The sequence below is a fragment of the Falco naumanni genome, chromosome 7 (genome assembly GCF_017639655.2).
Source record: "Falco naumanni isolate bFalNau1 chromosome 7, bFalNau1.pat, whole genome shotgun sequence".
Lineage (NCBI taxonomy): Eukaryota > Metazoa > Chordata > Aves > Falconiformes > Falconidae > Falco > Falco naumanni.
Window position 1 is genome coordinate 30166826 of NC_054060.1, and position 24151 is coordinate 30190976.

A 24151-nucleotide genomic window follows, 5' to 3' on the forward strand; every position below is an offset into this window, starting at 1 on the left:
ACAGGTACATTCAACTTTAATGAAATAATCATCAGTTATATGTAGAGCTATAACAGGGAAAAAACAGCCACAGAAAGGATGCAAACACAACGCTGGATGCAGAGCAACAGTCGCAGGGGCCAGGCTGGACCAAAGCATTTCTGCCATTCTCCTCCTCTTCTGAAGATGTGTTTTGCCTAAAAGGCAATACTGAAATACATGAAACCTTCCCAAAACTGCTTAGTGGGCTGGCAGAGCAGGGCAGCCTGGCCCCACAGGGTCAGTTTGTATTTCTTTACTAGAGCCCAGACATCCTCATCCGCAGTTGACACCCGTGGGGCCGCACAGAGCCGCTGTGGCCCATTGCTCAGCGCTGACCTGCTGCCGTGCCCAGTGCAATCCCATAAGCAACCTCCGGCGCCAGTATGGCTCTTCTCAGGGTGCTGCAGCAGCTCCAAAGGTACATAGAAAAGTCTTAAAAAGTCCCTTTCGAAGCTATGGCATAATACCTGGAAGGAGTAGTACGAAGTACAAAGCCATTAAAATAGTACACACGGAATTATTGGTATCTGAGAACTTATGGAACCAATTCACAAAAAACAGGACGATGCTTTTTTTTTTAACATCCTCTGATTTTTCGTAAGTTTTACTTGCAGAGAAACAAGCGGTGGCACTCACTGCTCACAGTCCTCTTGTAAAAATGGAGATGCTTTATCGAAGTTTAAAACGTGGTTGCACACCAGGTACTGGGAAAGTTTACAGCCCTTGTATTTTAACAGGGATCCAAATCCTACGCTGGGAAGGGAAATCTCGTGCACCGCCTATGGTCAGTGAGCAACCGCCGAGTGCGGCTGCTGTTTCTGTACTGGCTGAGAAATACGTAGGAGAATTTTCTCAGAAGAACAGGCTGATTTGCCTGCAGCTGTACGTAAATCCCAGCTGCGCAGATGCAATCCCAAATTATTAAAAGGCTCCTTTCTCTCAGAGAGCTGGTAGGTAGAGGCGATGCTTGCACACACGCTATGCTGGTGCAACCCCCCTCGGAGCAGGGCAGTTTGTGGGTTTTGACAGCGACTGGCCCATCCAGGCATTTCCCAGCCATGTCCCCAGGCCCTCACATCCAGATTTTTTCCCTGAGGACTTCGGTAACATTGCTTTGGCATTTCCCAACGTGTTTCAGAGCAAGCTACATGGCGTGCCAGAGCCAGCCAGAGCCCGGCGGCAGCCAGCCGGCTGTAATGCACGTTTCCCATGGGATGCTCGGGCTCACTGAAGTCAGGCAGGCTTTGCAGCGCGGGGGGAGCCGTGCGGGACAGGCGCTGCCAGCACCCAGGGATGCCAGCAGCGGTCAGACCAAATCCAATCAATTCCAGGGCTGGCAGCGCATCGCAGCTACCCAAACTGTGTCAACACAGAGGCAATAGTTGACTGCTAACACGCATGCAGCTCACTGCTATTTATATCACATGCCATATATCAAAAATATGCTACAGCCGAGGACAGCTTCACCACGAGGACAGCTTCACCACGGAGGAAGGAGAACGAAGGACAGGGGCTGCCTGCAGCAGTGCGCTCCTGCCCAGCCTGCGCCGCTGATGCTGACGGGAATTTTGCCCATTGAGCTTAATGGTGCGAGAACAGCCCCCCTGCCCCCCGCCAGCAAAGCACTGTCATTTTCTTGGCATTCAGGCAGCCCAGGGTCAGCAAGGCGAGCCGCTGATGCTGCGCTTTAACGTGTCTGGAAATGCATAGGCTGCTTGTGACGGGGGAAGAGGCCGAATGACAAACACAGCTCACTGCAACCACCCACCTCCATGCAACGCAAGGGGCGACTATGGTTTCTGGCATCGGTACCTTGCAGGTACCTGTTTGCAATACTAAACACTGGCCTGAGCCTGTCTGGCATCGGTATCTTCGTGTTAACACTGCCGTCACTTCACCCTCCCTTGTCTCCAGTGAACCCCAGCCGCATCCAACGTGCCCCGAATCCAGCCCAGCAGTAGGTTGGGCGCTTGCTGCCTCTCGGGACCTTTCCCTAAATGCACAACACATATAGATCTACAGCATGAACAGCAGGGAAACTTAGCATGGATGACGGCAGAAATGTGGCCTTGACATAAGGATGCCAATAAATGAAAAAACAGTCACTGCAACACCTTCATTTTTCTGCAGCTGCAACCACCGGCACTGCCCGGAGCTCCAGCCCCAGGGGACACGCTGTACGTATGGGACTGCCCCATGTCCCACGATCCGTTTCACACAGACACACAACTGAACGGACATGCAGAATTAACTACACCTCAGCCCCGGGAGCCCTTGGAGCTCTCCACACACACCCCAGGCCAAGCGGAGCTTTAAATCACTCCCTGTACTCTTTATTCGGGGGGCATCGCTGCCATCACAGAAAACTGTTGTGTTTATTCTGTTCCAGGGCCATTTCGTTGACCAGCTGCTCTATGGATGACTGAATGGCCGCCTTCACCAGGGAAGACGCGGTTTCTATGAGGAGCAATTCATACTGCTCCCCAGTTCTGTGCCCCTGGTCACCCAGACCTTTCTCCTCTGCCTGGGGGTCGCCACCAGCCTCAGGGCCCTCTTTTTTACCAAAATCAAAGCTCCTGCTTGATTTTTTATTCCCTTTTTGCTTATTTCGGTGCAAAACTGGGGACGGTTCATAGGCCTGGTCAGAGTCGGTGTTGTCAGAGTCCTCAGCTTCGGTGACGGTGATGACAATGCTGACGCCGGCGCCCACATTTGCTTCTAATGTCACCTGATGGCTGGAGCAGCCCTGCAGACTCCCTGCGTCATCTTTAAATGCTGACTGACTGAAATCCATCACAGTCTCTTCAGCTTTGCGCTCCTCAGGAAGAATTATGCTCTTTTCTGATCCATCCCCTTCGGGCAGCTCTTTGCGGATACTGGGGATTTCCTGCAGCTCGGTGGTTTCAGGGGTGCTGCTGGGTTGATCCTTGGGAACGGGTGGTTCGGGAGCAACCTCCCCGCCTTCTGCACATGCTGTGGTCTGGGGTCGGCTCTCCTCCTGCAGCTTTTCCTGGGCTGTTTCATTAACTGTCTCTGAATCAGTTATCTCTGACTGAGCGGTACACTCTGTATGCTCCTCTGCATCTGTATGCTCCTCTGCATCAGGTGCGGGCTCTGTCAGGGGCTGACTTTTTCCAACAGAGCTGGCACTTTCCTTTGCCGTATCCTGGTCCTCTGCATCAGGTGTGGGCTCTGTCAAGGGCTGACTTTTTCCAACAGAGTCAGCACTTTCCTCTGCTGTATCCCGGTCCTCCTCCTCTGCATCAGGTGTGGGCTCTGTCAAGGGCTCACTTTTTCCAACAGAGTTGGCACTTTCCTTTGCTGTATCCTGGTCCTCCTCTGCAGAGACTGGGCTGAAGGATTCAGACTTGTCTGTTGGGGCCAAATCCTCTGGTTCTTCACTAGTTTTCTTTGAAATGCCCATCACTTCATTTGCTTGAACGCTGCCCTCCGACTCCTCCACTGCTTCAGAGGGGCTGGGTTTTTTCTTGCCTCTGGAGAACCGTACACAGGGCATCTTCACCCTCGAGCTCACCCGTTTCTTTGGGAAGCCTTGCACACAGCCCTCCTCAGCATCCACCTCCAGCCGCACTTGGGAATCGGAGGGCACCTTCTTTCGCGATGAGGATTTCTGCTTCCTCTGAGGTCTTGCGAGGCTTTTGATGGCTGCCCAGGCTCCTTTCGAGGACCGCGACTGATGAGAAACTTTTGCCTCCCCTTGGTCAGCGCTGACACATTGGCTTTTCTCCTCTGAGGCTCCTTCACACACATCCTTCAAGGCCAGCCCCTTCTTACAGGACTTCTTCCGCTTCTTAAAACAGAGCATGGAGGGTTTTTCTGCCCGTTCCTCTGACGGGGAGCACGTTGCCCCTGTGCTGTGAGTCTCTGCCTCTCTTGGGTTCTCCATTTGAATTTCCTTAGCTGCCTTCACCATACTCACTCTTTTCCTTCATTTGCATTATAATACCAGTTTTCTTGATTAACGCATCAGACACAAGAACTGCAAAGATGCTCAAAGCGGATTTTTTTACTCAAATTGTTTTCAAAATAACATCAGTTGCTTTTTCATGAGCGGATATGGTAGCGGAGAGAAGTTCTGCTGAAGCTACCGCATCTGCTTTGTAACTCCCACTTTGCCTTATTACTCACTTCATCACCTCTCCAAGGAATTTTGGGTAGACGTGATGTTGAACAGGCTTCTCCTTGGCTTTGCTGGCCAGAGTCACTCTCACCTCCAGGACAACCCACTTCAAGCTGTGCTCGGTCTAGCAGCACGACTATTTAATTGCCAGTCTGACATTACTTTTCTTTTTCCCCCAAAGGATGACAAATCAAGGCAAGAGTTAACAATTTTTATTCACCCCAAGGACCTGGAAAGAACTTGCACTGTTTGAGCTATCTGCAATTCCACACTGCAGAGGGAGCTTGACCGGAGCACCAGTAAAACCAGCGGCAGCCAGTGGCTGTTTTCTGCCCCCCAGTGACAAGGTCAGATGCTGCTTTGTCTCGGCTTGGCTTTCTGCTTCAGTTCCCCTTGCAGGTTGTATGAGGTTTGCTGCGAAGCATGGCCAATGCTTCCATCTTTTATCTGTAACACAACAAAAATGGTAAGACCTGTAAAGCAATTAAAAAAAAAAAAGGTATTGATTCTTTTTAAAAAAAAATATTAAATTTTGGGAGGCGGACCAGGACTGGAAAAGCAGTTCTGCCCCTGGATGTGTTATAGCAGTTTTTCCCACTAATTAGCATCAATATGCAAAGGGAAAATAGGGCCACCAAGACGTCAACCCAGCGATGTTCCACGACAGAAAATAATATTTCGCTATTTTGTGTGGTAAAAGGGGACTGTTGGGTGTTTTTTTTTTAACTGCCCATATTATGGCAAATATGTATTATGCATGCACACGCATATATTTCCTTCTCCTACGGTTAGCTAAATCTTTCCCCCACCGCTCCATATGCACTCATAGTTCCAGCTAGGGAAATTACACCCTGAGACAGCAGATATTTTTATCTTTAATGCACCATATGACAATATGCAAAAACACAGAATACAAAAAGGAGGCTGGTGGAATACAAAAGCGAAATCACATGGCAAGAAGGGCGCTTATTTATACTACGTGCATGCCTTCCATGGCAACCTCAATTAACACCGCATGTCTTCACCAGATAGATGAGACTGTAAGATACATGTCACCCTTTACCGAAAGAAGAAAAAAATAAAATAAAATTAAAAAAAAAAAGCGCTGCCTGAAAACATCCCCAGAACGTTTTTGGATATAAAGACGCAAAAACGTGCTCCTGCAAACAGCCCAACTTCTGGGGGACCGGCTGAGGGACTCCAGGCAGTTCCCGGCACAGCAGTCCCTGCTCTGCCCTTCAGCAGTGAGACCATTAAAAGGGGGGCTCTGGCGGGGCGCGCTCCCCCGCCGGGCTGATTGCATTTCTTAATTTATTTTTAATTTTTTAAGGAGCAAACGAGCAAGGCTGGCTGAGGCGCGTGTGCGGGAGCGAAGCCCGCAGCTGCCCTACCCCGAGCGGAGCAGCCCGGAGTCCGGCGCCACCGCAGCCCGGGGCGTCCTGGGGGGCGTCCTGGGGGGCGACCTGGAGAGGGTCCTGGGGGCCGCCTGGCGCCGCAGCTCCCCCCCCCCGCCGCCCCCCCCTGCCCCGGGCAAGGGGGACCCCCCGCAAGCCGAACCCCTCCGAGGGGATGGGGGGGCTCCTCGGGCTGCCACCGCGGCTGCAGGGGCCGAGCCGGGACCCCCCGCCCCCCCCCCCCCCCCCCCGCCCGCCGCCCCCCCCCGCCCCCCCCCGCCCCCCGCCCGCCGCCCCCCCCCCGCCCCCCCCCGCGCCCTCACCTCCTCACCTGCGGCCCCCGCTCCGCACCGCTCCGCACCGCTGCGCCGCCGCCGCCTCCGCCGCAGCCGCGCCCCCCGGGCCGGCGGGGAGGGCGCTGCCGGCAGCCCCCCGCCCCCCGCCGAGGCGGCCCGCTGCCGCCGCCAGCCCCCGGCCCGCCCCCCGGCCCCGGCCCGCTTTACGGCCGCCTGCTCGCAGGCTGCGGAGGGGGGCCCGGGACCCCGGCCCAGCCCCGCCGGCGGGACGGCACCCCCTCCTTGCGGGGCAGCACCCCGCTGCCCCGCCGCCTCTCTCCCTGCCCGGGGGTTGGCATCCCCCCCGCAGCGCAGCATCCCCCCAGGGACCCTCCCAGGTCGCGCACGGTAGCGGCAGACACGCAAACCGCGAAAGCCTGTCCGGGGCCGGTGGGGGTCCGGGGCCAGCGGGATGCGCCGAGAGCAGGCAGGGTCCCGCGGGAAGGGGCCACTGGCAGCTCCGGCCTTTGCCTGGCTGGGTGGGAAGGAAGGGGGGGGGTCTCCCTCTCCACACCTGGATTGTGTTGTGGTTTGTTTTTGTGTCCCACCTGAAGCCCTTGCAGCTTTAAGCAAACGCTGCCTGGCTTGCTGCAGGAGCTACACCTTCTGAGGTGCTGGGCAAGGACAACTAAGTTAAATTAGTTTAGGTTTAAACTAATCCTTGCCTTGCCCAAAACACCGGAGAAAGTGCCTCTTGGTTCTCTTCCATTCATGCCTTTTTTCATCAAAGCACCTGAGATCAGACTTTAAAAAACCCTGCATCTCCAACTGTCAGGACTGAGGGGAAGCCCTCTGGAAAAAGGACTCCCAAGCAAAGGTCGAGGTGCCTGACTGTCCCCACTCACCCCCACCAGGAGCAACTGATGCCCACAAAGGTTTTAAGAACACAAACTGCTTCACAGCAGGTTCGCAGAGGAAGCTGGGTGAAGCAGTACACTGAACGTGCCGGTGGTCCGAGTGTAGGCCAGCCTTAGAAAAATACAGGTGCTACCCCGCCTTGGCTTCTTTGGAGGAAAAAAAAAAAAAAAAAAGCTACAGAGCAGGTTCACCGGGCTGAAACGTTAGCCAGTGGGGCAGAAATGTGGATCCAGCAAGAATGAATTGCCTTCTCCAAAGCTCCCCTGTGAGATGCGTTTGCATCTTCATTTGGAAATGGCATCTCCCCCCAGGGTGGCCGGTGGGTCCTGATTACAACCCGCCTCTGCAAGAAAGCCAGTCGGAGGCAGGAGGGAGGAAAGCCGGCAGCAGGAGCCAGGTGGGCTATGCGGGCTGCCTTGGGGGTGGCGAGACAGAGGCAGGCTCTCCTCCATCCCATTCAGAAACACCTCGCATGGAATACAATTATTCCTGCCGCTCCAGGGGAAGACGGCAGCACCGCAGGCTATGGTGCACGGGAAACAAACCGGGGCTGCAGCGAGCGGAGCATCTGGTCAGAGGGATAAGCTTGAAAGAAGATCCTGGCTAAGCTGTATGCTCTGGTCTTCTTTCTGGGACCAGCACCAAAGTGCTGGTGACATGCAGCAAGACAGACAAACAACACTTTCTCCTTTTTCTTTTGTCTCTATTGTTAGTCCACCAAAAAACACCCGTCAAAACTAAAAATCTTATTTCTTACAGGATGTGATGTAGGACTCTCATCACAGCACAGCTGGGGGAACGGATGCCCATAAAACCATCTAAGGATTCTGGGCCCACAAATAGCCCACAGAGAACAAATTTGTACATAATTAGTTTTTTCTCTAGGCAACAGGAAGAGAAGATAACCTTCCAATATTCAGTTAGAAGAAATTAACTGTCCTTTGTGTCCCATTTGATTGCATGAGAACTAGCTTGCATACTTAATTGCAAAGGAGAGTTAAGAAAAAACAACCTATTTGTGCATCGGTCCTGCAAGACATACAGCAGGGACACTGGAAAGCTCACATCCCAGCAGGCTGAAAGCACAGGTTAGAAAACCATTCCCCACTAACCTCTAGAGAGGCTTGGGGCTGTTTTTTGGCCTCCACACTTTGTTGCTATCAGTTCTGCCATGCATAGCAAATCCTGACAGAGTTTCATGCCTGAGCCACTCTTTGCCTCACTGCAGGAGCTGGACCAGCAACCTCTTGAACCATCTCTCTCAAGCACATGCCTATGATCTCATGCTAAACGAAAAGGAGGCTAATCTTAGCATAAATTTGCACTTATCCCATCTTTCGTAAGCATAAAATGAAGGTGGAACACAGAGCACTCAGAGGAAAGCAGTATAGCAGGAGAGATTAAATGCAGGAACTGACAGCAGATTTGGCAGCATCAGCTCTGGCCACTTGCTTGAAGGGAAGGCTTGACCGAGGTGCCGCAGGTGAAGAGGCACCCAGCCAGGTGTGGGGTCCAGGGCAGGATGTGGGGAACACCCCTTCTGACCCCCCAAAAGTGGCCTGGGTGCGCTCTGGCAAACCTAGCTGCCAAGAAATCCTCAGCTGAATACCATCAAAAAGAAAATTTTAGAAGGTTGTGGATATATCTCAAATGTTCTTATGATGATTTAAGCTGTTCCGTCTGCTTCTGTGACAACCAGGTAATTTCTATATAATTATTCTCCCCTCCTGAATAACTTGAGAGATACAGATCTCGCTCTCTCTCCATATATACACACACACACACAGAGTATCTGCATACTACAGATGTGCCCTTACATTGGTGCACACCTACATCCTGATGTTCCAGTTCTCACCAAAATTGGAGTATTTTTAGATTCAGTTCTGATGCAAGCACATAGGCTTTGCAAGTCTTAATTCAGATCTTTTACTGTCAACTGCAAGTATCTCAGATCCAGGTAGTTTGTTTCCTATAGATGACACACATCCTCTAGGAAAGGAAACAAGATTAAATGCACACACACAGTGGTGCATTGCAGGCAACTTATTACTGCAATAATCACTCCTACTTGTCAATACAAGGATTGCTGCTGTGTACAATTAATCACAGAAATAAGTTCTACTTCAGTAATCTCAGTGCGTACATTAGAACCCAAAAAGCACCTGAAGTATTTACCAGTTTATTTGTATTAGTTAAAAATTTGGCAGCAACAACATTTTTACATTACAAAATGATTTCTGGCCTGCTGACAAAACCTACTACAAGTGACCTGATCACTACTCAAGTTCTCTGTTCACCAAAAAGGTACCTTAGGAAACAAGGCTTGTCAACAGTGTAAGTGTACTTATTGTTGAGCATAAAATCGTTCAAAAGACACGTCTGGCAGAAGCCACAGACAAGGGCCAGAGATCCAGTCCCTACAGATCTGATATCCAGAGGTTTGATTTCTATCGTCACAGCTGGGCTTTCTAGAAAGGAAATTTGATGTGGCTCAGGTGTCTGCAGGCATAATTCACAGCAGAAGCCAGGGTAAGCACTCCTGGCGAGAGATGCGAAGCAAGGGGAATTCCTCTTTGCTCCCTCTTTTAAATGACACTGGTGGAGTTTCAGAGCCCAGCTGTTTCTCCCACACTGTGAGAAATGGAATACAGAATTCAGTATGGCAAACAGGAATATCCAGTATACAAGATTTTCAAAGATGATATATGCTACAAAACCCCTATGGTTAAGACAGTTATGTCCCAAAATGGTTTCAAAGAGCTCCAGCTTTAGGGTTTTTAATTATTAAAATCATGTCACTGAATCAAAAGAGGTCACTAAACCCAAGCTTCGATACTCCAGCTACAACTGTGATGCCAGATGTTTGTAGAGGAAGCGTGCTTTATGTGTCAAGTGCTGCTTGGGACGCAGCAGTTTAAAAATCATTACAGAATAAGTGGTTGATGCTTTAGCATGCCTCCTTCCAGTCAGTTCTTGCACTATGTTCTCAGTCATATCTTGTTTTTACTTAAAAAAAAAAAATAAAATCAGGGCATAGTTCCATTTGCATGACTCATCAGGTGTTCTTCTGGGAGCTAAAAAAAATAAAAATATTTCATTACTATTTTACAGTACTGCAGGCAACTTTTAGAATTCTAATCAAATGCCATTTGGAAACATATGGCACGAGGTTGGCTTAACTCCATTATCTCAAGATGAGAAATAAAGCCCAAATATTGAAGCCTTCAAGAAGGCACCTACCTTTGGTTAACCGCTCCTTTCAGAAGAGCCCCTTTACTTCTCCTGACGCTGTGTCCAAGTCTATATCATAGAAACAGGGTCTTGTAGGAAGTCCTGGCATAGTGCTCATCTGCACAACAACAGATAAAATGTTAAGATGGAAGCAGCGCAGTTTCATGCAGATGATCTAATACTAATTCACTGCTGAAGACTACAATGGCAACAGCTCATGCAGCTGCTTGTACACATAGATACTAGCTGATGATGGTCACGTACCATTTTGAAGCACACCAGGAGAATCAGCAACTCCTGGCTCAGTAGACAGATCTGTGGGTTTTGGTTTTTGTATTTTTTTGGGGGGTTTTTTTTCGATGAGGATTTAGTTTGGCTTCTGCCTCTGCCAGTGACTGAGCCCAAGATTTGGCAAACTACTTAGATATCCAGCTGACCAGTTAATTGTTAGAGGAGAGTTCATGGACCTTGCTGCGGTGAGACAACTACTTGTGACAGTTCCCTGGTTATTAAAATGAGGATATATGTTTTAATACAACTTTGCTGACTGTAAAGTCTCAGTTGATTAGAATTCTTTGAGTCTAGAAGTGTTAAATGCTTAGGAATAATTATTGTTGAGAAGAGTTTAAATTGGGTGGGTGGGTGGGTTTTTTGTTTGGTTTGGTTTTGGTTTTTTGTTTTTAACTGGGCTAAAGCTCAAATAGAGATGGAGAGGTCAGTTCTCCGGACTAGAACATTTCTGAAGCATCCAAGTCAGAAGGCAGTGGCAGAACTGAAGCTAGCAAAACAGCTGCCAGCACCATGCCTGCCTCAGCCCAGTCCTCTCCAGTTGTCCCACTGCTGAGTACCCAGTTTCAGAGCCACAGAACACAAGGCCAGCAGGGACTACACTTGGCCCCATTCACTAATGCAGCTGACACGATTTCCCCCTCCCTAACTCAGCATTTAGCCCAGCAGCACATGTAGGCTAAACGTGGATGTTCTACAAAGGTGGGCAACTTGTGGCTGCACTTGGTAGTTTGTGCCAGTGGTCACTGACCCCTTCAATAAAATAATTCAAGGTCTTATTTTCTATCTGCATCATCTGGCCTCAGCTTTCACCACCAGTATTGTTATGCCTGTCTCCATTAGATTAAAGATCTCTTTGGCAACCTGGTATTTTCTCCCGGAGCAAGTATTTTGCACGCTAATCAAATTACCGCCCAGTCTTCCATTTGATTATAAGCTAAGCAGCAAGAAGGCAAAGTTCTATTGGCTAGGTGTCTTCCGCAGTTCTCAAAACTGTTCAGGGAGCTTTTGGAGTCCCGTCCCATTTTCCTAAGCTGTTTACAAGCGCTAACGCCAGTCCCATATGTACCGTGCCACTGCAGGTCTTGCATGGCTTAAGCGGAGGTAAAAAACATTTCAAGTCTACTCTTTTTAATGAATTCTAGGACTGCACCAGCTTTTTGTCAAGAGCTGCTGCTTTCCCAGACAGAGAATGGAGGGATACAGAGAAGACCCCTGTTCCTTGTCTTTGTGTTTAGGTGTATAAATATTTTGCCCTCAAGAGCCAAGGTATTAAGAGATTCAAAGTGCCTGGAGGGGTTTTCCCTGCTCTCACCATAGTTGCTGCCAGCCTCCAGTCATGCAGAGCAAGAAAATTCCAATTTATTTATGTACATATCCCTGAAGAATCATACAGCTTTGCAGATCTCCACCTACAGACTCGATTCAGAGGGCCACAGCAGGAGCTGAGACAGTAACGTTCAGTAGAGCAGGAGATGCCACATTGCTGAAGATGGGCCTGACTTTACTATTTCTTGCACTTTCTAGTTTGAAAGGAATGGTCAGTTTTCCTCCTTTCCTATCCATAGGGCAGCCCACAGTGGCTACTCTGCTACCTATTACTTATCTTAAAGGCTTAATGCTTAAACCCTGAATTTCTAGGCAGTACAGGATAATTTCCATCCAGGCTACTAATTTTCTGTACAAGTGCCTACAATGCTTAATGCCCCAGTTATTTTCAGAGCTTAAGAAATGGAACTTTTCCTCCATTATCCTCCTCCCCTTCCATACCGCATGTGCTGAAAAAGAACAGGGCAATTCACGCTATTTACTTACATGAAAAAATAAGACCACATGGATCTCTCAATCCCCTTGCAAGTTTTCAAATAAAATCAGTAACAACTAAGCATGTATTATTTATTGCACTTGTGGAACTTCCACCAAAAAGAAAAAAAAAAAAAAACAAAGCGCCATTTAGGGAAAAAAAACCCCACACCAAAACCAAAAGCTGAATAAATAACTTGTTTTCAATTCATCAGCAATACAAGAAACCCCACCAATCTGACTCCAACAATTAATTTCACGTTAAATCTAGATAATCTTTGAAATTATAATTCCTTTAAAACCTCAAAGTATTTTGTACAACAGCTTCAACTTTGAGCCAGAAAGGGAAAACCCCAAAACTGAGAAGCTGAGGAAAAAAAAAAAAAAGAGGTGATATATCTTTGTGATTAACTTCAGATAAAAAGAATACACATGCACTGCTGATTAATTTCACCTCAAATTTCTCATAAAAACTTCTGCATAGAGCTATGTATTTGCTGCATTTTCAGCTCTCAGTTCAATGGCTGCTGCCAAAAATTTATTCTGAGGCTAACACACCTCCTGCTGAATGGGTTTAAAATAGTGATCAGATTCAAAATGCCCTGGATTGTTTCTCTTCCCTGGCTTTGTAGGCACCACAGGAGACTGATCTTCATGTCCTTAACTGGAAGACTTACTGTTAATTCGGGCAGAACTAACACCATGAATTACTACATGTCCAAGAAAACATTAGGAACGTGGGAAGGGAGCAGAAAGGAAAGAGTCCAACTTCATAGAAACAGAAGACGTTGGAAGAAGAGCCAAGATGTTAGTTTTAATGTCTGAAAACATCTTTCTCTCTTGTGTAGCTCATTAATGCTGTGTACCCTTTCCTTCTCCAGAACTTGGAAAAAAAAAAAATATATATATATAAGAAGTCATTGTTTGGCTTAAATCTTGGCTTGCAAAAAAAATGCCATTAATAACAGGAACAAGCACGCTATCTTTCATTTTATCCCAAAACACACATTACTCTTGATAAAAAGATGGATGACCCAGACATTAATCAGTATGCGGTTATTTTATTTATGTTGGCTAATCTGGAAACCCTTACCTACTTTTTGTTTGTTTGCCTGTTTAGTTTTGTTTTTTTTAAGAATTAGAAGAAAAAGATATCCTCTATTTGGCTCGAGCCGGCATTTTGAAGAAGGGATTCAACACTTAAATCAGCAAGTTTCATCATCTGAGCCATGCACCCTTAGTGCTTTTGAAAGCTTATTAAAATAAACATGTTGCCATAAAGACTTCATAAAAAGGTTCAGGCCCAAAAAATAAGACAGAGCTGCTTGCTCCAACTGCTCCATCCTCTATAATATTCTAACAAGTTACTTAACATTTGTCCAGAAGAGATAAGATTTCCAGTGGATGCTTTCATCCTAACATTCTTTCTCTGGATGCAAACCTGAACATTTTTTTTTTCAGGTAGCTCCTCTTTCTGCCAGGCAATACATATTAACACTGTTCCAGGATCCTGTTTCCATTGTAGCTACTCTCTCTCCTCTCAGCTAACATTATGCCAATCATGTCAAAGAACAGAAACTAAAAACTCAAGGGCACAGTGAAATGAATTGTTGGAACTTAGGCAAGCTGAACAGCAAACAGATGGTCAGCAAAACTCTTGAGACCCAAAAGGGAAGGGAGACCGACAGATGATTAACGGTACAGGTCAGTTTCTCTTTGGAGGTATATCATCAACAGTTGTTGTTTTGTAAGCTGTGCAGGAGTTGTCTTGTTCTACCCTGACCTGCAGGTGTACACAGAATTCACCTGCAATACTGCAAAGTATTTTCATCAGGAATCCAAGTCACAACAGCGGTTAGGTGGGCCAAGGATTTCTCTCTTTCCCTCTACCAGGCTGCAGTTCCCAGAATTTGTTAAGTTACAGAGCTCACCCTTTCCTCAGAATCCAGGAAGACAGAGATGTGGGACCTGAGGAGTACAGGGGCTTGGTAAATATTCAAATGGTCGGATTGTCTATTGTAGTTACCCTCCTGCCTCTGGAAAAAACAGCTATTAAGGGTATCTAGTACAGCAGACTGTTAAAACATCAACTGTAAATGACAAGGACTCTCCTAATTTAAGACACTTAAAAGTAACTGTTTACTGGAATGCACATTTTGTTTTTGTTTTTCTCCTCAGCCCACAGCTGAGGGTTTCACTCCATCACATACCGTTCCTACTAGTGGATACAGGAATCCAGCACCAACACTGGCCCGAATGTCTCTGATTGGCAGAATAAAACCCGTAGGTGCTCCTTTTTGTTCAGGGTCATGAGACAATGACAAGTGAGTTTTAGCCATGCAGATTGGCAGGTTTCCAAATCCCTGGGAAAAGCAATGAAAAGAGAGAAAGAGGAGAGAAATAAGTGAAAAAACAGTAACCCCTCCTTTTACACAAAGGTAATTGCTCTGTTCTGCCATCCACTACAGACATCAGACATTTTATCAGAACGTTTTACTCCTCACCTTCATCCACAGCCTGCCAGATTCATTGATATTTCTTCATCTCCATTCCTCCTCTCTCAAACTCTCTCCCTGCCCCCCTGCTAAGTATTAAAGAACAAACCACCATGGCCCCCAGCACATCCAACTGAGGCAAAAATTAATAGTATGGAAGCGTTGGATACACAACCTTGACAGCTAACTTACTTTCTCAACTCTCTTCCCAAAACATTAAACAGCTCGGAACTAAAGTTCTTGTTCAGCTGAGGTCAGTTAATTAGAAATGTTTGATCAATATAATTGCAGGTTATGAGTAAGTGGCAATTTCATGCCTACAGTATTTTGATAGACTTGTAAAGGAATATACAAGAAAAATGAAAGTGAGAAACCATACATGCCAGTAGTAAATGGACTGCAAAAGCAAAATTACTCAAGCACACTGTAAACAAAGAATGGCTAGTTCTCACACTTCAAAGCCGTTTACAGACCTTCATTAATACAGAAGCAGGTAAATTCACAAGAATATTATGTTAGAGAAGAGTAAAAGCAACACAACAACCAGAAAGCATTGAATTCAACAACCAGATGCCAGGTGCAAAACTTACAAGCGTAGAAGTTTTTTCCACCAGAAGTATTTTAACACCTGTGGAACTCTTATCCTGACACAACTGTGACTGCCAAAAGCCCACACGGGCTCAAAAACGGATCAGACAACTCAGTGGAGAAAGATACAAAAAAACCCATCAGAGAATATTTAGCATCAGCATGACCACTTGTAGCTCCCTAACTCCCAAATCATTGAAGGACTGGAGAGTGCAGCAGAGAAAGATCCCAGTCCTCCGGTACTTCTCTCCCCACACACATCACAGATGTGATGGTGGGCCAGATGAGTCCTGCCTCCTCCACTAGAAGCCAGAGCCAGTTTCTTCCTCCCCATACCACCTCCTCTTCCATAGCAGCATCTAATGAGTCTGGACAAGGACATGATTTGAGTGATGATTCCCTTCACGCATAGTTTGACCATCACTGTTCAATATGAACATTTTAACTGAAAAGCACCACTGGTATCAGGTGATGTGGAAAACTTACTTGCTTAGTGTACATGGCGACTTTCTCCTGTGCTTCTGGAAGCAGCTCAATGTCACTTGCCCCGTAGATCTGCTTTGCAATAAGCCTGATCTTATCTATAACAGGGAGCTAGGAAAAATAATAATATTAATTAAAAAAAAAGACAGGCAAGTCAGTGTGACCAAACCACAAAGAGCCATAATGTTACAGCAGCTTCACAATCCTCCACGTGTGTTGTATCTGTACATGGGCCCTGCACAAGACCCATTTCCATTTGCTGTAGAACAAAGCTATACAGTAATTTGAGGGTTTTCAAAACAGGCTTCATTTATCTTGTTGCTGTTGTTTCTCTTGGTACGAGAGCAAAAGTAGTTTACCACAGTCAGAAACAAAATGATACAACAGTATTTCTTATAAGCTGTGCTTACAAGTTAACTACCCCCACTGCAGAAGAGGCACCTTTATTCTCTCTCAAGTCTAAGTCAAATAGTGGACAAAAATAATTTGAGGGAATACAAGTTAATGGCACATCTCTGTGCCTCATTAGGCTCTTGAATAGGTGCTTGCTATTAAAGGAGGATGCAGGCCATACCCTGGGAACTAACAATGACTTCATCACCTCTAAGTCATCTATCAAATTTGCTTAATGTACAAAGTCATTAGAAATACACATGCTCTCTCTTCACTCCCCCCCCCGCAATCTGCAGTGTGACTCCATAACCCTTACTTGCAGAGAGAGAAAAAAAAGTTTTAAATGGACAAACTCTGTTCCATAGCCTGTATAGATTCCCATCCTGAGCCACAAGTGCACCCAGAATCTCTGCAGTTAAGTAACAGTTTGGTCAGGCTTGTTCCAGACCATGCTCTGATGGGAATGCATGCCTCAGGTTCAAGAACTAAACTTCCCCTTAAACCTGGAACACGACTGCCATGGTAGAAACCTCTAGCACAGTCACAGTAGCATCTTTCAGTGTCAAAAGTAAATGGTATTTCACTGGATAGTCAAAACAACGAGAACTGACTAGGTCTTTGAGGCTGGTGAAATAAGTGTTATGTTCTAAACCCCAAATTTTTGTTTCTCAGAGCAGCCTCTCAGCTAGCCTTCAGCAACTTAAGGTACTGAAACCAAGTAAAGTTTATAAGTGCAAGTTCTTACCTCCAAGTTATAGAGGAACCTGAAGTTGCTTGGTGTCTGCGATGCTCTCTGAACAGCTTGGGCCAGTGCAACTGCTCCTTTACCTCCCTCTGCCCAGTGAGTGCACTCCACAGCATCAAACGCTCCCGCTTCCTTTGCCAGTTGTACTACAAGGGCCAGTTCAGCCTTTGTATCTGTTCTGAAAGGAGAAAAGTTTGCACATTTGTACCAGAATGCACACGCAGTAAATTAACTGTTCTAACCATTTCCACTCTGGACAAGATCCAGAAGCTGTTCAAAGCAATCGTAGAATCCAGCCATCAGGAAGCTGCTGAGGGGCTATTTACCACAGCTTTCTCCACCTTGGTGGAGGAGGCTACTCCACAGAGGAGCAGACAGCAACAGGTAGGTCGGGAAACCCATGGTTAGTGACAGAGCAGTGTTCCAGACTTTCTGCTGTTTCTGTCCTGTATCAACAATGCAACTCCTATTTTTGTGAGCAAACTCAAAAAGGTGTTAGTATTGCTGATTTAGAGATGCTAAGGTGTGCTATATCATGTGCACACTACAAGCTAAACCCCACAATTTCTCTAGATCAGCCAAGAGGCATTTGTTCCAAATGAAGAATTCTTAGCTGGCTACACTGTTTCAGCTGGCATCAGCTTTACACACCAGTTCAAAGCCCTTCTGCTTGCATAAAAAGACCACACACAGATGCTATCTCCTGAGCAGTGCAACGTGCAGAGCTGAAATGCTTCTCAGCGGGGCATAATTACTCCATATAGCAGACCAGTGAACACAGCGTGGTCGGCAGCACTGGCACCTCACCATCTATTCTGAGCTTAGATTCCACATCATGACAGGCACCTTTCATCCACAGTAATTTGCCCTGTCAGGCTGTAATAGTCATAAAATCTTAAGCTAATTTGAACTAATGAATGCATCTGAAATGACCAAGCAGAGGTCCCCTATTTATTCAGCACCTTCCAACAATGCAAAATGCTGCAAACAATATATAAACAATACCGAAAACAAACATATTTATAAAGTGTCACAATTTTATACTCATGCATCATTTCCACATCCCAGCTCACTTACTTGAAAGCATTCACAGCCACTACTACTGGGACACCAAACATCCGTGCATTTTGGATTTGCTTGTTTAGGTTACTACAGCCTTTTGCCAGTAGTTGAAGATTCTGTAAAGACGAAAGCAAGCAGGAAGCACGTTTTATCCGGGGCAGTGAAACTTTTGTTCTGAATTCACTACACCCACAGCTAATGATAAAAACATCAAAATGGGGATGAAACCACAACTGCAAATCCCCAGTGCTGCTTTCTGAACAGTCCAGACCAGGGCATCCCCTTGGATGGAAGACTGCAAAGGGAATGACTACTTCTAATGATCACTGCTTTCAGCTGCCAACCCAAGGTAAGAGAAATCACTTTTTACCAATTTTTTGTTATTCTTAGTAAGTTAACACCTGGGCTCATTAATTCCCCACAGTAAAGTCTCATTTTCCTCTCTGACACATTTGTCTTTAAGTATTAAATACCATTAGTGTGAATTTCATGACACTTGTTTGAAGTCTATGGCAACAGCTTTTGGTTTATGCATATTTACATTTTGCAGCATCAGAGACTACTCATGGAAACCCAAACATTTCATACCTTCCTATGCAAAGAATAATCCATACAGAAGCCCCACAAGTGAAAAAGCTGCCACAATGCAAAGACAACCAACCCAATAATCCAAGTGTACACTGCCATTCACTGCACAAGGATAGAAGCTCAGACTTCAGTTCGCTTTCCTCTCTGCTTGCAAAGAAGGGGCGTGTGTGGAACAAAATCAAAACTGCTGCTGCTAAGAAGAGTGTAATTACAGAGGTATTCTGCATATTTTCAGAGACAGTATTTCAGCCAAGCAATTACTCCATACTGAGAGGGTCAGGGGACACAGAATAGATACTGCTATGAAAAACTGAGTGCACAGACAATTGCATGAGCCCAGGAGAAACAAAAACGCTCCAAATACCAGCTAGGTCAAGTACAACAAATGCTTGAAACAGCACAGCCAAAGTAACATCATTTAAAAAAATAAAAAAGTAAGAACATTACAGCTTGTATAAGGAAGCATTTCCCTGGCAGCTGAAGAAATGACACACTAGCTAACCAGGCATGCGCTGCATGACAACATTGTGTCATGACCACAGTTAGTTGATTTAACAAGAACTAATGAAGGTTACCTCTTCCATGTACTCCTTTGGTAAAGGTACCCCAGCAGTGACCTAGAGAAAAAAAAAAGAAAAAAAGAGGGAACCCCGTAAGATCTATGACAGCAATCTGTGCTTGAGTCTTATTAAACAGCATCAAGATACAAAATTCTAGTCCAGGCTGATCCTTTTTCTAAGAAAAAAATAAAAGGAAGAACAACAGACTGCAAGATGCACTCCTAATACAAAAACCAACTGTGGTAGTATCACAAGTGCCCCAGCATACAAGCTCTTCGCTGGGACAATTAAACAAGCAGGTACGTACCTGTAACATACTACAACGAAGCAGCTTACAAGAAAGAGGGACATACAGAAGCCTTTTACAATTGCAGATCTCGGGACAATTACAAACAGATCAAATGCTAAGGCCTTTAAGCGACAGGATCAGAACAACAGTAACAGCCCCTCGGGCCCAAGGAACACCTTGCCCAGTACTTACTGCAGGCCCTCCGCCATGCATTTTCAGAGCTCGAACAGTAGCAACCAACACCACCACATGAGGCCGGAGACCAGAATAGCGGCACTTAATATTAAAGAATTTCTCCATGCCTATGTCTGCACCAAATCCTGCTTCTGTAACTAGAGTAGGAATTAAAAGAAAAGAAGCTTGTGAGAAGTTGCTTGGTGGAGAAATCATGCCCCAACTATACAAATCGGAAGCTTCTTCCAAGAGGAAAACCCCCAAGCCAGTCATGATAAAAAATGGCAGATCCCTCCCTGCAAAAACAAACAAACAAAAAAATGCACTCCACACACTTACCAACAAAACCCTCTTTACCCACAAGCTTCAGTGCTATTTTGTCTGCCAACACAGAAGAATTCCCATGTGCAATATTGGCAAAAGGTCCAGCATGAACAAACACTGGTGTTCCCTAGAAAATGGGGGGGGGGGGGGGGGGGGGGGGGGGGGGGGGGGGGCAGGGAAGAGAGTGAGAACGAGAAAATCAGAGGACACAATATAGAAAATCTGGAGCATTCAGAAGTATTATGGTAGCTGAAGGTAAAGAATAACACTTTTAGAAGACAGATCTTAAAGCCTTCTGATCAAACATTTGTTATCAGTAATAAGGACTACAGGGCAAACAGGATTATAATAATCTCCACTTGTGCAGATATTAATCCGCTTAGGAAAAGGACAGCTAATGCCATTCTCCTGCATCCACACCATTTAGATTCCCAAAACACTTCCTGGTATTAAACACAACAGAACAGAGATACAGCAAAGTGTACTGCATTTTCTTGGAGTCATCCCACATGCCTTCTGCCCTAGCCCTGAACTTTAGGTAAGAAAAAACAGAAAACCTCCAACTCTAAGCTGAGTAAGCCCACGCTGATCGTGATGAACGAATCACACTGGTTGCTTTCAGCTCTGAGAATGCACGTACAGCAAATCACCTGTGCTCACCTCTAGTGTCTGCATGAGGTTTGGTTTAACAGCATCTTTCATCAAGACAGCCAGAGCACCAGTCACTCCCTAAAAGAAAAAAAGGGGCAATCGGTTTCCAGACGTACTAAGACCCTGAAACAAGTTCCTATGCAGTGTCACAGCTCTGCTTTTGTCCTTGTGAGCTTTCAAGACCAGAATCAGCAGTTGCTCTAGATGTAACTAACCCTAGTCAGTGCAAGGCAGAATAATGACCTTTACATCCATGTAAGAGGATCTGTGATTTCTGCTGAGGACAGCCTCTTGATTGTGACTTTCCTTGGCCGTAACTTTATAGTGAAGGCATAAGAACAATTGGTGTTTCAATGCTATAACAAGGTTAGTAAATAGTAGCAAAAAAAGTAACCCTTATGTACGTATGGTTTACTGGAGCCTATTCAGTGATACGAAACAGTGTTCTTTGGCTTTGCAGGCAGATTTGTCTTGAACTTCTTCCCTCCCTCAGCAACTAGGCTCTACATACTGACCTTGAAATGTCATAACAAGCTGCTACATACTGCCCAAGTCTCTTGTGCTGAAGTAACTTAAAGTGAACATCTACACTCATAAGAAAGACTATGCTGACATCATGAAAGGCAAACACAGGAGGCCATGTGTCCTCTGAGATGCAGCAATATAACCTGCTGCAATTCTGCTTCCTGCAAGGTGACAGTTTGTGATTCCATCCATGTCTGCCTTGGGAAGAGAAAATGAGGGTCTGGTTATCCTTATGGCTGACAGTCCAGCGGAAACCAAACCAGATGATGCCCAGCACTTGCAGAAGTAACTAGAATCACTATCATGGGTACTGAGCCAAATGGTCACAGCAGTTATGAAAAGTGAACCAGATTCCTTTTTCTTCCCTTTCAATTTCAATTGTATTGCAGCACTCAATTATACGAAACTTTTTTTTAAAAGACATTTACTGCTTTGTTTCATTAGTTTCAATCTTGCCACATGAATGCTTATTTAACATTTAATGGATAAGCTTTAAACTTCCATCATCTCCAGAATAATGAAAACTACAGAGCAAGATTTCCATGGTGACATCTGAGGCTTGCAGCACTCAGTACATCCCATATCTAAAAACCTGTAGTCAATTTTTGATTCTACATTTCTTCCCAGTTTCTTTGCATTTCCTGGTACCAGAATCATGACAGTGGTTATATCACAGCAGAAGGATCCAGACATTTCATTGTGCCAGTCTGGTCTCTGCAGTCACGGTGTTTCTGCCTGCATGAGTACATAGCACAGTCCTAAAGATGAAAGCCAATGGCTGCCATGTGTGCAAACACACAACTTTCAAGAGAACCTGTTCAGCAGGTCTGATACCACCTCCATTCTGCAGTTGCATCGGACAAAATCAAACATAATTAGATTAAGTAAAAAAAATGTTGATATTAAAGACTTTATCACCTGGCCTTTATATAAAACTCGAAGCAACTCCCTGCGCAGGCACCATTTGCCTCCACTGCTGATGGGCAGCAGGAGACTCTCCTGTTTTCCAGAACAGGGTTTAACTTAGGTACTTAAAGTTAAACCGGCAGCGTGCTAGCAGCAGGAATTAAGATCTCAAAGCTGCCTGCAGAACTTTGGCACGTGCCCTCCCTCATTCCCAAGATGTCTCAGATAAGAACATCTACAGACAAATGGTTCCCAGTCTAGCCCTTTTCCTGCAAGGCCAGGGTCAGGCCACATTGCTAATCTGCTGTTTCTTCGGCTTATCCTGAAAGGAAGTAAAACAAAAAGCCCATAGCAAGATAGCAAGAGCTGAGTAAGCCTTAGTACTGTGTGCCACCTTGCTGGAAACACAAGTCAGGATACCCAGGCTGTGGATTTGTCTCTCTCACTGGAAACGTTCATTCAGAAAATGCAAGACAAACCTCATTTCCACCACATCATGCAAATTTGTAATACTCTTGTCTTTTGCAAAACAGGCTGTGAAATATCTACTACACGGGACAGCAGTAAGCACCAATACCGTAATTCTATTGACTAGTGCAACAGTCCTAAGCCTGTTCTCTGCCTTCAGGCCAAGCGGCAGGGCACAGTTCACATACAGGGCTCAATTCCCCTTCCCTTCTCCACACAGGGTTGCCGTCTTTAGGACATCTTGGAAGAAGTGTCTAGGTCATAGGCTATTCCTCTGAGAAACCATGTGAAGCATCATTTGGGAGAGTGCTAGCTGACACACTCCACAAACATGCCAAGTACTGTAATAATTATTGCATGGACAGCTGCAAGACAGTGCTGCAGCTAGCAACTGCTGCTTAGGACTGCCTTACACACTGGTAACAGACATCACCAGTGCTACTACATTCAGCATTCCATGCACTGGAAATCAAGGATTTGTGTCCTTCAAAGGCTGCCTTATGGAGACCCTGCACTTTTTGCAAAGGGTTTGGCTTTTATAGCATTCATAGCCTCCCAGAATAAGACACATCCTCACCTACAATTAAATTTGCACGAGGTTTTGTTCCTGCTCAATGCTGTCCTCACTCCAGGGAGCCTGAGAAACAGGATGGCCAGCAAGATGCATTTTAAATTCTTCCGACAAACAAACAGGCTTTTTATTTAGAAGCCACCATGTATTTCCCCGTTAATTCCTACGGTGCTAGCTCCAACTCAACACACAGCACATCACACAGGACTCTTTGCCCCTGCCCAGGTCACACACACACACACTCTGGATAAGGTGCTAGCCACACTGAAGTAAAACACCTTCATTAACTCCAGGGGCTATGATTTCATCTTTAATCTTCTATATGCTAATGTCTTTTCTGTACAGAACTGTCCCTATGCTTTTCAGTCCGAGAACTTTCAGAAGCCATAGGAAAAAGCATTTAAGAACTGAATGACTCTTACAAGGTCATCTGCTGTAACTGGTTCTCCTCTCTTGCTGGAAGCTACTACCATTCTGCCCAGTCGCTTTTTCATATCATCTAGCCCATCAGAGAGAGCCAGAACTGCCATGATTTCACTGCTCACCGTGATGTCAAACTGAGCCTGCAAGGGAAGAATAAAGAATGCAAACTCATCAAGATTCCCTAGTAGCAATCTTTACTTGCATTAAATTCTTGAAACAAGGCCAATCATTACCATTGTAACAACAGCAATAAAAAAAAATACAGACATGCAAATATAAAAGATAAACTAAAGCATTACTCTCAGAACCATACTTCATTTAATTTGACCATTTTAAACGGGATTTTTTTCTGCAGAAGTAAAAAACTACCTGTTTCATTGCTATTATATGACTCTCTCCTGGTACATACATTAGTGATTCATGTAAGAACGTCTGAGTAACAAATTTTATTTTTGAAGACTGAGGTTACTAACTCATCTGACTATCACTAAACAGTACAGTAAATGAAAAAAAATCATATTCTATAGGAAATGAGGGGTAGAACTCATCTGACATAACACAGACACCTCCATCTAAGCTAAGCACCCTGGGGACGTTTCAAGTCAATAGAAAGAGGCTTTTCTGAGCACAATTCATTTGAACTATTAATTTGACAGTTACTTAAGGGATGGGAATAGTCACAGCCCTGACTGCCTATTTTACTCTATTGATTATATAATGAATCTAAAGAACAAGCTCGGATACCGTGTCTAGTTTTGGCCAGATACATCCCACCCAAAGCATCTGCAGTGGTGAAGATTAGCCACTGCCACGCATCATATTATATACCACTGTT

At 45.7% G+C, this 24151-nt stretch overlaps 2 protein-coding genes across 3 annotated transcripts in view; both read right to left on the reverse strand.

Annotated features, from left to right (window-relative positions):
• AKAP5 (A-kinase anchoring protein 5) lies at positions 1-5955 on the reverse strand. 2 transcript variants are annotated; one of them, XM_040602377.1, is made up of 2 exons: positions 5880-5955; positions 1-4609 (listed from the first exon to the last, which is right to left on the reverse strand). In XM_040602377.1, the coding sequence occupies exon 2, from the start codon at positions 3953-3955 to the stop codon at positions 2378-2380; it is 1578 nt and encodes a 525-aa protein (XP_040458311.1). In that variant the 5' UTR covers positions 3956-4609; positions 5880-5955; the 3' UTR covers positions 1-2377. The 2 variants fall into 2 exon arrangements, with proteins under 2 accessions (XP_040458311.1, XP_040458310.1); XM_040602376.1 differs by having other exon boundaries at positions 5888-5940.
• A 2959-nt stretch (positions 5956-8914) lies between these two features.
• Positions 8915-24151, reverse strand: part of MTHFD1 (methylenetetrahydrofolate dehydrogenase, cyclohydrolase and formyltetrahydrofolate synthetase 1) — a 42776-nt gene continuing 27539 nt past the window's right edge. The window contains exons 18-28 of the mRNA XM_040600602.1: positions 23316-23456; positions 20433-20501; positions 19788-19899; positions 19467-19606; positions 19001-19042; positions 17853-17953; positions 16776-16953; positions 15641-15748; positions 14282-14434; positions 9990-10098; positions 8915-9823 (exon numbers count right to left, since the gene is read on the reverse strand). Coding sequence (XP_040456536.1) covers positions 10009-10098; positions 14282-14434; positions 15641-15748; positions 16776-16953; positions 17853-17953; positions 19001-19042; positions 19467-19606; positions 19788-19899; positions 20433-20501; positions 23316-23456 — 1134 coding nt within the window. The 3' untranslated portion in view covers positions 8915-9823; positions 9990-10008. The remainder of the gene's footprint in view (positions 9824-9989; positions 10099-14281; positions 14435-15640; positions 15749-16775; positions 16954-17852; positions 17954-19000; positions 19043-19466; positions 19607-19787; positions 19900-20432; positions 20502-23315; positions 23457-24151) is intronic.

Excerpts from the sequence above, each read along its gene's own strand:
- AKAP5 (XM_040602377.1), bottom strand. The coding sequence starts at position 3,955 with ATGGTGAAGGCAGCTAAGGAAATTCAAATGGAGAACCCAAGAGAGGCA.